The 14,220-nt window shown below is 35.8% G+C and overlaps 3 protein-coding genes and 1 pseudogene across 5 annotated transcripts; 2 read left to right on the top strand and 2 right to left on the bottom strand.

Moving 5' to 3' along the window:
- Positions 1–4,276: 4,276 nt before the first annotated feature.
- LOC105128753 (tubby-like F-box protein 5) lies at positions 4,277–6,627 on the top strand. The gene is made up of 5 exons (XM_011030555.1): positions 4,277–4,464; positions 4,519–5,079; positions 5,186–5,273; positions 5,506–5,638; positions 5,720–6,627. Exons 2-5 carry the CDS (start codon positions 4,720–4,722, stop codon positions 6,387–6,389), a joined length of 1,251 nt encoding a protein of 416 aa, XP_011028857.1. The 5' UTR covers positions 4,277–4,464; positions 4,519–4,719; the 3' UTR covers positions 6,390–6,627.
- Positions 6,628–6,705: 78 nt separating this feature from the next.
- On the bottom strand, positions 6,706–8,815 carry LOC105128752 (oxidoreductases, acting on NADH or NADPH). The gene has a single exon (XM_011030554.1). It carries the CDS (start codon positions 8,534–8,536, stop codon positions 6,875–6,877), a length of 1,662 nt encoding a protein of 553 aa, XP_011028856.1. The 5' UTR covers positions 8,537–8,815; the 3' UTR covers positions 6,706–6,874.
- Positions 8,816–9,161: 346 nt separating this feature from the next.
- LOC105128751 (CBS domain-containing protein CBSX3, mitochondrial-like) lies at positions 9,162–11,491 on the top strand. Of its 3 annotated transcripts, none has more exons than XM_011030551.1 (6): positions 9,162–9,379; positions 9,458–9,776; positions 9,881–9,956; positions 10,666–10,739; positions 10,824–10,884; positions 10,995–11,491. In XM_011030551.1, exons 1-6 carry the CDS (start codon positions 9,312–9,314, stop codon positions 11,132–11,134), a joined length of 738 nt encoding a protein of 245 aa, XP_011028853.1. In that variant the 5' UTR covers positions 9,162–9,311; the 3' UTR covers positions 11,135–11,491. The 3 variants fall into 3 exon arrangements, with proteins under 3 accessions (XP_011028853.1, XP_011028855.1, XP_011028854.1); XM_011030553.1 differs by having other exon boundaries at positions 9,163–9,379; positions 9,502–9,776; XM_011030552.1 differs by having other exon boundaries at positions 9,164–9,379; positions 9,472–9,776.
- LOC105128920 (protein NUCLEAR FUSION DEFECTIVE 5, mitochondrial-like) lies at positions 11,410–13,790 on the bottom strand (annotated as a pseudogene).
- Positions 13,791–14,220: the final 430 nt, after the last annotated feature.

Below are 14,220 nucleotides of genomic sequence, written 5' to 3'. Positions count from 1 at the left end.
AAGAACAGGATAAAATTTGATAAAAAAATAGAATGGAGATGGATGAAATTATAAAAAATTAATTTTAAATAATATATTAAACAAGATAAATAGCAATAAAAAAATAAAATCAAATATAACAAATAAAAAAATAAAAGAGGATGTAATTATGAATAAATTCTAATTTTATTAATAATTTTAAATAAAATAAATAATAATCAAAATAATGCTAATCAAATCTAGAAAATAAATAAATTTAAAAGACTAATATAAAAAAAATGGAATGACAAATGTAGGAATTAAGAAGAAAAAAAACATTGTTGGTATCATATTAGAAACATGCTAGCCAAAACAACCCCTAGATATTAGTTTAATACCTATTGTTTTTAAGTATAATTTAATTATTTTATCTCGAAAAAAATATGGAAAGGTTGTATTATCTGCTATGCAAAGTGTTTTTGTCGATAAAAGTAAAATAATCACTTCGTTATTATAATTTATAGTGAAAATGATTCACCACTCTTCCATTTTAGTTTTTTTTTTATTTTAATTTACTTATTATGTATTATAATCCTAATAATGCAGTGCATTTTATTTTTTTAATTAAAAGTCTAGGATATTTTCTTTCTATAATTTTTTAACACACGAATATTTTTATATAAAAATCGTTCATGTATGCAAAAGGTTCATCATTGTCACGGATAGGCTGTAGTTTTTTTTACGGGGAAAAACACAGTGAAATTATTTAACTTTCCTTGCAATTTCAGCTCATCCCAAGTGGGTTTCCACGTGTCAAGATTCATGCCTAGTGGAAGATCTTTTCATTTGAAAGAAATGGAATAATAGAGGGAAATGCATGTATTATTGCTGCTATCGCCTTATACCCACACCTGTGAAGCAAAGATCAAGCTCGCAACAGAAAGAAAAAGAAAAAAGTTCGATCGTGATCTTGATCTTGCTATGCATGGTCCAGCTGGGCAGCAGTTCTGGTGCTGGTGGCTTAGGTGGAAGTATATGGATCCTTTGAGAGGAAATGTTTATTTCTAGTTTAATTTTTGGACCATACACTACGTTAACATGATTTTGTCGAGTAGGCATGAAGTGATGGTCCAACCTAAGCCGTAAACTTGTCCTAAAGCAAATGAAAAGGAAAACACAAGCCATAATTGACATTCAAGCCATGGCTGCAGGAGTCGAGGCAAGACTTTTGTTATAAGCATGCCAAAACAATGCAACTATGCACATTTACGCTCGCAAGTAATTCTATCGAATTTGACTATATTGGTAAATCCTTTTTTATTTTATTTTATAAATAATAACTACACTAACAAATTTAGAAAGCATACAAGAGGATATGACAAAAATCACGCAAACACACATCTCACATTCTATATAATTTATTCATCTCATTTTTATTCCCTTTTCCTCTTGTTCTTTAGAGTATATTAGTATATAGTATATTACATAGTTGTTAGATTTGATATACAGTCTAGCTAATCTAAAAAATAATTTATATCATTGGGTCACCGTATCACTTTACATTTTTAATTATATATATTCTTTATTTAAAACAATATTTGTTTTAATTTTAAAAAATAATTGATTTTACCTAATTAGGTTTGAAAAATCGACCAGAACAAAGTTAGATAACAAATTAATGTCCTAAACCAACGTCACCTAAAAAAAGTCGCGAATAATCAAGCATATTTCCTTACGTGACAACTCAAAAGGAAGAATAAATATTGAACTTTAAAGTAGCTAGTAATTACAATTAACTTTTCAACTAACAAAAAAGCTAATATATATATATATATATATAAAAGTTGTCTACGGCCCAGATAGCTAGGACCAATGTGATCAGGGGCGGAGCTGGGATTAAATAACAGGAAGGGCCAAAAGTAATATAATAGGTATAAAGAATGTGATGAAAAGATCTATTATATAATAAGATATAATGAAAAAAAAAAAGTTGCATGGACTCTTACGAGTGTTTGGGAAAACGGTTTATATTGTATTTTAATATAGACTCTTGCGAGTGTTTAGGAAAACGGTTTATATTGTATTTTAATATAGACTCTTGCGAGTGTTTAGGAAAACGGTTTATATTGTATTTTAATATAGACTCTTGCGAGTGTTTAGGAAAACGGTTTATATTGTATTTTAATATAGATCATTTTGATATATTAACATTCAAAATAATTTTTAAAAAATAAAAAAAATTTTTTAAATCATTTTGATATATTAATATTCGAAATAATTTTTAAAAAATAAAAAATATTATTTTAATATATTTTTAAATAAAAAATATTTTAAATTATGATTACTATTACACTTTTAAATACAACATTCTTAATGGTTTGGTGATCATACCCCTTTGATTTATATTAAAAAAAAAAAGGATCATCTTGCTTGCCATGCAAAATGCTCATCCTTCTCCATCCAACGCAACCTCGTAATAGATACCCTAAAAAGTAGAAATTCTCATCTCTCGAGATAGAATTGTTTATAATAAATGTATACGTAGAATTGATAAAGTACTTAGCCTATATCACTTGCTATTAATTTAGTCACCGGTCACTGTTACAGAGTGTGAAATCTGTTTATTTTCAAAATGTTTTTCTTAATATATCAAAATAATATATATATATATATATGTATGTATGTATGTATGTATAAATAAGTAAATTTTAACACCAACATATCAAAACAATTCAAAAATATCAAAATACAACTTGATTTAAGGCTAAGAGAATAAAAAAAATTAAAACACAATTTAATCACAATATCAAGTAAAACATTAATTTACTCGAAAATGAAAACAGTAACATGAAGGTAATCATAGTATTTCAAGCAAATGTCATTGTCTTTTCAGAGATACGATGGCGGTTGTTTTTATAGTTGTGATTATTTTTATGGTTGTTTTTATAGTTGTGATGTCATTGTCTTTTCAGATATGGTGGTGGTTGTTTTTATAGTTGTGATTATTTTTAAAATATTTTTTATTTAAAAATTTATTAAATTAATATTTTTTATTAATTTTTAATTATTTAATATGTTAATATTAAAATTTTAAAAATTATAATTTTTTAAAACACCTTGCATTGAGTTATTAAAAATAATTTTTTTTTTGAAAACTCACTTCACAATTTTCAAGACAATGTCAAAGAGCAAGCGCAGCCTGCTGGCCGTTTAGGAACCCAGCCCAAATAGCATTTCACAAAAAATTGAATTTTTTTTGGTTTAAAATTAATTTTTTTATGTTATTAGATTGTTTTAATGTATTGATGTTAAAAATAAATTTTAAAAAATTAATTAAAAAACATTATTGTAATATATTTCAAAACAAAAAATACTTTAAAATATAACCTCCACCGTGTTTTTAGACATATTTAATAAGAATTAAGAATTTCTTCAAGAGAACAATAATATTCTTTGATTAACCCACGAGTATTTTAAAGGAATCACGAGGCGTGTGTGTGTGTGTGTGTATGTACTCCAAAAACATACCTTGGTGATAATTCGTTTGATGTTGAACAAAGGACACTTGTTAATTTATCAAATATAAAGGAATTAGGGTTTCCAATGCGGAGATTAACGTAATTTAATTAAACAATAAAACATATTTTATTAATTGAATATTATAATATAATTTTGTTGGATTGTGTATATGAACTTCCCCCTTAAATCGATATATAAAAATAAGTTTTTTAGACACATATATTGGTCCAATCAACGTTTATTGATATTTTTCTTGCCTTGTAATCATTCTGCAAGTTTTAACATTTAAAAAATAAAATTCAAAATCTATTTCAAAACTTTTATTAATTTAGAAATGACCGCTTTATATATAAAAAAAACCAACTAATCCACCACTATCAATTTGTATTGTGTGTGTTTAATATTGTTGTGAAATATATTTTATAAAGATTTTTTTACTTAAAATTATATTAAAATATTTTTTTTATTTTTTACATCAGGCATCACCACTATAAAAAAATTTAAAAAATATACTAATTTAATATTTTTAAGTAAAATATAATTTTAAAAGAATAGTAAATAAAAGAAAAAACAAATAATTATTCATGTGATTTTGTGGGCAATTATTAGACCGCTTGATCACTACCACGTGTAATAGGACCGTGTCATGGAAGCCGACATACCCAAAACAAACCTAACACGTCAGAACGAATTTAGTATCCCGTCCAAGAAAATCACACACAAACACTCCACGATAAAATTAACTGACAAAACCTCAAAAAATAAAAATAAAAAAGCAGCTACAAAAGATTATATAAAAAAACGATTCAATAATAAGAGGGAAAGAAAGGACCGAAAGATTAGAATTCTGAGATCCGAGAAAAATAAAGGCAGAGTGAGTGAGTGTGTGGCTGTGCCAGTCCGTCTGTTCAGAAAAAGGCTCCTCCGCCTCAGGTCCTGGTGGCTAACTTCACAACTGCCGTCGTGTCACTCCTCCACGTATACAAAGTCCTGGTGGCTAACTTCACAACTTCCGTCGTGTCACTCCTCCACGTATACAAAAGAAAATAAAGACAGCTTTTGCTCTATCCAAGACATAGGCAGACTTCCCTTAGATTCCTCGTCCCGATCTCCAACTCCTCAGAATTTCGTCATTTCCTATGACTTTGTCTAACTGTCTATAACCACATGCATGAATTTGCCTGTCTCACTTTCTTTTAATTCCAAACCGAAATCGCTAATCAGATCTCGGGCGTGATCAAGATGTCATTTAAGGGAAAGTTAAAGGAGATTAGAGATGACATTTCTACCACATTTTCGATGGGAAAGTTACAGAGGAGCAGAACAAATCGAAGAGGGAGAGCTTATATTGCGCCTGAATTAGGAGGTGGGTCTGAGTTGTTCAGCGAGTTGATTGAAGAACAGAGTCCGTGGGCTAATTTGCCGCCTGAATTGCTACATGATGTGATTCAGAGAGTTGAAGGCAGTGAAACTTCATGGCCTGGAAGAAGAGATGTTGTTGCTTGCGCTTCAGTTTGTACGTCTTGGAGAGAGATTACTAAAGCTGTTGTTAAGACCCCAGAACAGTGTGGTTGCATTACTTTTCCTATCTCACTAAAGCAGGTGACTTCAAAAAAGAGAACCCTCTTTTTAATTTTTTTGTTTCGTATTTCTGTGAACTGTTAGGTGTTAATGTTATTTTGGGGGTTCTTTTTTGTTTGTCGATCAGCCGGGGCCGAGAGATGCTCCAATTCAATGCTTTATTAAGAGGGAAAGGGCCACTTCTACTTATCTTTTGTATCTGGGTCTCAGTCCTGGTAAAATACTCTGTGCTTTCTTGTGTTAATTTAATGGTTTTTTTTTTGAATTTTTGAATGGAAAGCTTGGTATTGCAATGGGTCTATTTTTTGAGTTATTTGATTCACTACACAGTCAGCCGTGAAAAAAAAAGTTTTGAAATTTTCTACCGTGATGGTGTGTTTTTAATCTTAGTAAGCTAAACTATGTGTTTTTTTTACTGCTAATTTGATGTCACTTATCGAATTACAGCTTTGTCTGGTGATATGAATAAAGTGTTATTAGCAGCAAAGAAGATTAGGAAGGCTACAAGCACAGATTTTCGGATATCATTTGCTGGAAGTGATTTCTGTCAAACCAGCAATACCTATGTTGGAAAACTGAGGTATGGCTTATCCTTTTGGTTTTCTTGTCTTTGCACCACCTCATTCTTCTTTTGTGGAATTGATTGGGAAATTCTGAACAGGTCTAATTTCTTGGGAACCAAATTCACCATTTACGACAGTCAGACTCCATGTCCTGCAATGAAATCCAATTGTAAGCCGCAGCGTAAAGTTCGTTCCATCCAAGTGTCTCCAGGGGTTGCTGCTAGAAATTATAATGTGGCCACCGTTTCTTATGAGCTTAATGTCCTTCGTACCAGAGGTCCAAGGAGAATGCATTGCACCATTCACTCGATCCCTATTTCTGCTATTCAAGAAGGGGGAATAGCTCCTACTCCATCGGAATTCAATAATCCTAGCAAGGAGCAATCTTCTCCATTGTCTGCTTCAAAGCTAAAGCAACCACCTATTGATTTCAGCTCGAATAGCCTTGCTGAGTCATCTGAATCACTTTGCAGCAAAAATGATCCACTGATTTTGAAAAATAAAGCTCCTAGATGGCATGAGCAGTTGCAGTGTTGGTGTCTAAATTTCAAAGGGCGTGTTACAGTGGCCTCTGTGAAGAATTTCCAGCTGGTGGCAGCTGTGGAGCCTTGCCAAAATGTTCCAGTAGAAGAGCAAGAAAAAGTCATTCTGCAGTTTGGAAAGATTGGGAAAGATATCTTCACCATGGACTATCGATACCCCCTCTCTGCCTTCCAAGCTTTTGCAATCTGCTTGAGTAGCTTTGACACTAAACCAGCTTGTGAATGATCATTTTCTTTTGCCATTTTGTGTCATATTCACATTATCCTTCCCTGAAAATTTTGTTGTATATATTCCCTTTAAAAGAAGCATCTAGGATTTGCACTTTATCATCAGCATTAATTTTATGTAAACAGCAGCGGCCATCGTGGTCTCTATGTAAGTTGCAACATTTGTTTATCTGCAGAAAGGTAGTTCTGCAGCACCTCAAGTTTGTAACTTCACTTATGGAATTTTATTTCACATATTCTACAAACTTCTAAATTTTTTTCTTTGTATATTGGAGAGTTTGTATACTGAATCTTGATGTTAAGTTGCTAATTACAGTTAACGAAACATTTCATTAACATATGATGCAAAAGTATCATACATAAACATTACTTTCTAGATGATCTTGCATCCTTATTATCACTTTAGTAAAATATCGTCATTGTCATGTACATATTGCATGTTTTTGTTGGTAGATAATCGTATCGAAGCCATCGTTTACCAGGTCAGAGAAACCCTATGTCCTTATCTTTTGTCTTCTGCCCACAACGATAGCGACAGCCATGTCTTCGAGGCTTTTCTGGATTATCAGGGTCGGAGTCGCTTGATTCCAAGAAAAGCCCTCTTAGGCATCGTCTTCTTACCCTCGGCTCATAACTAAGCTTCTCAGCAGGGGTGACTTGGAATTCAGCCTTGCGAGTCTCCAGAGGCACTGGTTTACTGCTGTTCTTGCTGGGTTCTTCATCCTTATAAGAGAGACTCAGCTGTACACCAGGGCTTCTTTCGCTTACTGAAGTTTCAAACAATATCGAGTTGTTGACACTTTGTGTGTTACTGTTAATATATGCCTTCCTTGCCGGACCTTCTTTTGTCAGCAGACCTTTGGAGCTTCTACCCCTCGAGCTTCCTTCTCCATCAGTAGTAGCTTCGCTGCTCTCATCTGGATTGATCTTATAACCACGATGAATGTGGACTGATCCATCCTTTCTTGATGATTCAGAGCCCACATACATGGTAGCTCCTCTGTTTTCTCCTGCTAGAGTAACAACGCTGACAGGCTTTTCTCCCATGGGATGCTTAATGTGCTCCATTCCCAGCTTATGAACAAACTTGGAAATATCTTCCCTGATTTCTTTTTGCAGGAGAACTTTTTCTCCGTTGGACATGGATGTTTTTTGATGAGATTCGCGGAAAGCATACCGGCTTCTTGCTGTTTTGATAGTTTCCCCATTAGGGCTAGCGGTCGTTGTCTTCTTTCTTTCAAAAATATCTTCCTTTACTCTTTTCACTGGTTGTGAAATAGGCATAGGATGATCAGCACCTATGGTCCTGGAATCTGATTTTTGTAATGATGCAGGCGTCTCAAGTGCTGGCTCAGGAGTTGGTGTTGGTGTTGCTGTGACAGCATCTGATGCTTGTACAGGCTCTGCTGCAGGTGTTGGTTTTGTTTCTTCCTGTTGAGTGTCGGATTGAGTAGACTTGGGAGGAGGCTGAGAGATCTCTTGTGTTGCTAGTTGTAATTTCTTTGATGGGGACTGAGAAACTGTTGGCTGCACTTCGGTAGCTGTCTTAGATGGAGAAGAGAGCTGTGGAGATTTTCTACCTGGAACTTGAGTGGCCAAACGAGACGGGGATTGAGTTTGGGGGACCGTCACTGCTGCTGCTGATTGGGGCTGGGAAGTGGTGCGAGAAGGAGAAGGAGCCACAGATGCAGCTCTTGATTGTGGAGTTGCTCGAGATGGTGACTGGGTTTGAGAGGCGGCTGGGGATTGAGTTTTCGCACGAGAGGGTGATGGGGGCACAGATGCAGCTCTTGATTGTGGAGTTTCACGAGATGGTGATGGTGGCACAGAGGCAGCCCGTGTTTCTGGAGATTGTGATACTTGTTGGGAATTGACTTGGGACTCAATGGCTGCACGATGTGGTGGCACTGGCTGAGGTTCCGTTTGTTCCTGTGCTGTAGTCTGAGTAGTAGGAGTCGTTGCTGGGGTTATCCCAGCAGGTCGGAAAGGTGGCCGTTGAATGGGGATGGTGGTGATTGGCCGTGCTGGTGCTTGAATTTCAACTCTAGGACGAGGAGGTTGGGGTTCAGCTGTAGGACGTAGAGCGGGAGCAACAGGTGCTGATAACCAAGGGAGCCGAAAGCGGAATGGCCTCCGGTCTGCCATAGATGATTTGATTAAAGAAAATGAAAAGTATAACGAAGGATATAGATGTAGGTTGGCTGCGTTGATGCTTAATTCTTGTAGAAAAATGCGGTATTAATATTAATAAGTTTTTATTTGATACCTTGGAAAGGTTTAGAGACCTTTCTGTTTCCGTCTTCAAATTCACTCTCCTTTTGCCTCCTTCACTCTCTAAAGGCTAGCCTTTACACGAGAGAAATTCGGGGTTCTTTAGACAGATCTTCCTTCTCTCTCAGGTCTAGCATCTCAATTTGTCATCTTCAAGTTTTGTATTTCTCTCTCGTTCTACATTAAGCTTTTAAGTTGTCATTGTGTTGTCTCCTTCGCTGAGAAACCAGGGTACTTTTCTCCTGAAGGCATTCCAAGTATATGCTTGGCAAAATCTCTGTTTGGAGGGCATAGCTACAACTCATCCACATGATACACGTGTTATCTCAGACTAAAGATTTCCGGTGATCAATTTCAGTTTTAATTTAGAGTTAAAGAAACAGAAATTCCTTGACTCTACGATAAAGATACCAATACTGCAACTATGACTATTTTGTCGTAACACGTAATTCAGCATGGCAAAAAGGTTTAAGCAATGCATGCAACCTCTTGGTTTGCTAGCAGCCAATACTACCGTTGTACCATGCCTACCAGAGAAGCAACCTACAAAACAAGAAAAGAGACCGGACAAATACTCTTTCTTCCTTCATCCTATCATTCAAGAAAAGAACTTTGCAAGGTAGACATGCTTCTGTCTTCTCCTTGAAAAATGCTATTTATGGGTTGCATCCATCTCATAACTTCACAGTTACAAGATCGCCTAATCGTTCCTCATAGGTAAGATAATTCTCATTTTAGTTTAGTTTAACAAATTTTATTTCAAACCTTCATATAGGCAATCACAAATCCTGTCCGCTACATTCTTGCAGTGGACAGTACTTTGAACTTTCATTTTTCAGCAAACAGTGTTGAAATGCAAGGACTTGTCCAGGGAGTAAGATCTTGCCAGGATACCCTCAGAGTGGCAATTCTAAGGCATCCTCATGTAAGAGACATAAATGAGAGGAGAAAGATATTATCACATTCTGGATGTGTGACCTCCTCTCCTCCAGTGGGAGAGAAAGGACTAGAGAATTTAACAGTGGCAGATGTACTGGTGACAAAGGGAGAAGAAAAGGTTGGCTCTTGGCTCTGGTGCCGCACCACTGACACCGTTTATGATGCTGTGAAGAATGTAGGTTATAATGAAATAAGGCTGAAACAGTTCTCCTGAAGAATGAAGTTTCTCTGTATAGAGCAAAAACATTACTGCTAAGAATCTAAGATGTAATTTTGCAGATGGCGCAGAATAATATTGGGTCACTGGTAGTCTTAGGAGAACGAGAGCTTATCGCAGGAATTATCACAGAGAGAGGTACCTGATTTCTGAATAACCCTACTTTACATTGATCGAATTACACTGTCAGTCAGGCATTCATCCTCTATCCTTGCTGTAATGAAAGACAACAACGAGAAATAAACTTGACATTTAAAAGACTTGGTAAACATTACAGAACTTTACTTGATGAACAGTGAAGGTTTTTTTTTTTTAAATAATCATCTGGATACAACTCCCACCTGGTGTAACTTTAAACCTCATTTATACAAAGACTCAGGTGGAGAGATTTTCTCCTTATTAATTTCATTATTTTTTATTAATTTTATTCTTAATTTTTTTTATTTCTTAGTTTAGTTGTTTTTAAATTTAATAAGTCGATTGGGTAATTTAACTTTTATATTATTTAATTATATTAAAAAATATCAAGATTAGCTTGCTATAAAAAGTTTAATAAATATAAAATAGTAACAATATAAAATAGTTATATAACCTAAATATTTTTTTTGTTATGTTACAAAAAAGAATTATCCTCCTCGTGGGTCTGTAAACTAGTTATCTCTAATTCTAATTCTTCGGGAGAAAAAAAACTTTAAATTGACTTCGATGGTATAGGTAATGTTTGGACTGCCAAGATTTTCAAAATAACATTGGAAACTAAAATTTTTTTTTTACTGAACTACACAATATGATGAAGTAGACATTAATCTAATTTCTGTTAATGGTGGTGGAACGGATGCTTGAGCAGACTATCTGAGGAAGATAATAGCACAAGGGAGATCATCTAAATACACAAGAGTTGGGGAAATTATGACAGATGAGGTTATTTCTTGAACTACTTTTGTATGGGGGCCATAGAGTCACAATTCTCCTATCTATAGATGTTTTAATTTCAATGCTTGGCAGAACAAGTTAATAACTGTGGCATCTGACACAAACATTCTACAAGCAATGAAGCTGATGACAGGTATTTATGATGCGAAGAATTCATGTTTTTCGATTACATGTAATATAAATTAGAGTTTTTATTGAATTTGATGATGTCGTGATGAAAGGAAATTAAAATTATGATTTCAGACAATCACATTCGGCATGTTCCTGTCATAGATGGAAAGATGGCTGGGATGGTTTCCATGGTAGATGTGGTTCGAGCTGTGGTGGAGCAGCAGGGTAGAGAATTGAAGCGGCTGAACGAGTTCATTAAAGGAGAATTCTAATAGAATCTAACAATATCAATGTATGAAAGCTTCCTGCTTGTATGGATAACATGTCTTCAGAATCTACTCGCATCAAGATCTCTTTAAATCTCACATAGAAGAAAAGAAAAACTTGGATCCAGAAACTGACAGACATGAATGGTGGGATTGCTGTCTGAGCATAACCTCAACTCGTAAGATCAGTCAAAGAAAAACATTGGTTACGAAGATGTCTATGGGTATGCCTCCAGTCTTGTGTGGACAATGTGTGCAAGAGCGCAATGCAATCCAGCATCTGACAGCGAAATATCATAGCTCATGTAAAGCAACACGTTTAGCTAATACAAAATGAAGCAACCTGCTTCTTTCAATTAATTATCACAAAGGGCCACTTTATCATGATTCGGTTTCCTGAATAACACCAACATGGGCACATGAATAAAAGCAAAATTCATGGAATATGGTTGAAAGGACGCTCCATCCTGCTTGTCAGGTAGTGTTCGACTTCCATATATGACTGCCAAAATATCCTCTTGATTATGACTAGCGTGCCAAAAGCTCGAGAATCGAGACCGCAAACTATAACGATGGTCTCTTGCGAAGCTGGAGATGCCACCAGAGCAACCTTTAGATGCTCTGAAGCAAAGCTCTGGGCCTCCATCAACCCATATACCCTTCAAGCCTCCTGCAAAAACCCACCAGCAATAAGCCCACCAACAACCCTCTGAAATCATGCGCCACCAGTCCTCCTTAGCTTCCAGAACCCCCAGAGCTTGAACAGCCTTCTTCTCGACCCCAGCTCATGCATACATAGCACAAAGCCTAACTTGAATCTTGAGAGAAGAAGCCTCATCCTGGACAGAAATCCTATCCAATAGCTTCTCCACCTCATCAACCAGCTGTAATCTCCCCAGCCAATCGACAAGGACAGTGCAAGTAGCAAGTAGCAAGCCAAGCTTTAACATATAGTCTGCTATTCCTTGCCTGATCAGGATCACCAGCATGCCCATATGCCTCAACAATGCTCAAGACTCCAAGCTCGGCTGGAATCCTGCGAACTGCATTGTCGTGGCAGTTCGCTCAGCTCCACCAACATCTCCATGTTTCGAAAATGACCGAAGAAAAGCCATGTAGATATCCTTTGTAGGCTTGATATCTCTTGCCTCCATCTCCCTCATCAATAATTCACCCAGCTTAGGTCGACCAGCATTTACATATGCCATGATCATTGAATTGTAGATGTTTGTGTCTGGTTGGAAACCATAGCTCCTCAAGCTTTCGAATGCTTCTCTGGCACGGTCAAAATTTCTTGCATTGCTGTACATTGTACCAAAACAGTGGTGGTCAAAATATCTGGTAGAATACCATTTTCTTTCATCTTCATAATAATTTTTTCAGCGTCTTCTATGCGGTTCTCTTTAGCCTTGGCATCGATAATCATGGTGTTGTCACAGATGTTAGCCTGGAAAGATTTTTCGTTCAACAAATTTCAGCTACCTGCAATACCAGTCAATAAAATGTGTTGAGTAATTTATGCAATGCCATTTATTCTAGACATTTGAAATCTCCAACATGTTAAACATGGAATAGATAAATCGACAACTAATCTTGTTAATCATACACAATGTCGTAAATGAACTAGTTGTGAAACTGACAATGGTAGCAGCAAAAATTTAATGAGCACTGTACCTTAAGGTATAAATCAGTTCTCTCTTCTTTCAACTTATCCAGCAAAGTTAACCAATCAATCCTGCTAAGCTGTCGAAGCTCTACCCATTAAACTATCAGTGGTGAAGGGTCGTCATCCTCTTTTAGTGCTAGAATTTTCTCGGTAACCGGTAACCAGTTTGCATTTCCCAGATGTTGGCTTGGGTTCCACGGGCCAATCACGCTCTTCTGACTCATGGATTCTATCAGCAACTTCAGCCCTCTCAGGATCAGAAAGATCAAGTCCATAAATCTTGTGCTTCATCTTCCCATGTCTCATACGAAGAGCACGACCTTAGGTTTCTCCTCACCCATGGTCATGTAATTCCTGCCCTCTTCTGCAGCTTTTTCTCAGACTTTCTCTTCTTCTTTGACGCGGGTCAATCTCTCGTAAAAGCCACTCTCTTCCATCTTATCGCAAGCCCATTTGAACCTAAACTCCCTCAAGCATGCCCCCTCGGATTCCAATCTCACCAGAAAACGTACGCATTTCCTGCACCTCCTCGTATTGCAAAAAACCCGTCATTTTCTCCTTCCTTTCCTTCTCCATATCCTTCAACATGGCATTGCTCACTTCCCGCTCCGTTTTCCACAAATCCCCACTGAATAGCCACCACAGGACTAAGCATATGTTCAAGACAACCCTTTTCCATCACCCCGACATTGTCCACACAAACCGCGTCAAGAACTCATTCATGGGTTCATCCTCTTCCTCAGAGTCATTACTACTGGGTTTCGGATTAAAACTCGATTCCTTAACTCTGTTTCTCCACTAGAGCGCATATATCTATTTAAAAAACAATATGGACTTCGAGTTACCAACATTATAAAGAAGCACGCATTCACGGCTGCTGCTTGAGGGATGAATTGAAGCTCTGATGGTAGAAAAATATCCACGATTTCGTACTCTTCCATTAAATCTTGACATGTTGACAACTACTTGCCTATTAACTAAATGCTTCAAATTCATGCTTCCGGTATGCATATAGGTACAAAACTCAAAACCCAGATGCAAAATTGCCACGAAACCAAAGCAGAGATGTCAAATTGGCTAGATAAACTTCTAATATCTGCAACTGAAACGCACGTAACAATGACTTATATAACAAAATGCGTTAGATTTTGATTTTGTATTTATCACTTGTTTTTTTCCGGTTTGATCCTGAAACTTTGTTTATGGACAATTAAGTCCTATATAAAAAGTAATTAATTTTAAATTCTTATGAAAGAATGAGATTGAAAAATAGAGAATCGAAATGAAAAATACAGCAAATATGGATGATGTACCATAAATTTCAAAAACATTCACTTTGGCATTCCAATTTAAACAATCATACAAATTATACAATTGTCGTCCATCAAAATTATTTCAATTCTATTTTGACACACATGTTTATTTT

This window comes from Populus euphratica, unplaced genomic scaffold, assembly GCF_000495115.2.
Source record: "Populus euphratica unplaced genomic scaffold, PopEup_1.0 scaffold11.1, whole genome shotgun sequence".
Classification (NCBI taxonomy): Eukaryota; Viridiplantae; Streptophyta; class Magnoliopsida; order Malpighiales; family Salicaceae; genus Populus; species Populus euphratica.
This window is presented reverse-complemented; position numbering and strand designations above follow the sequence as displayed.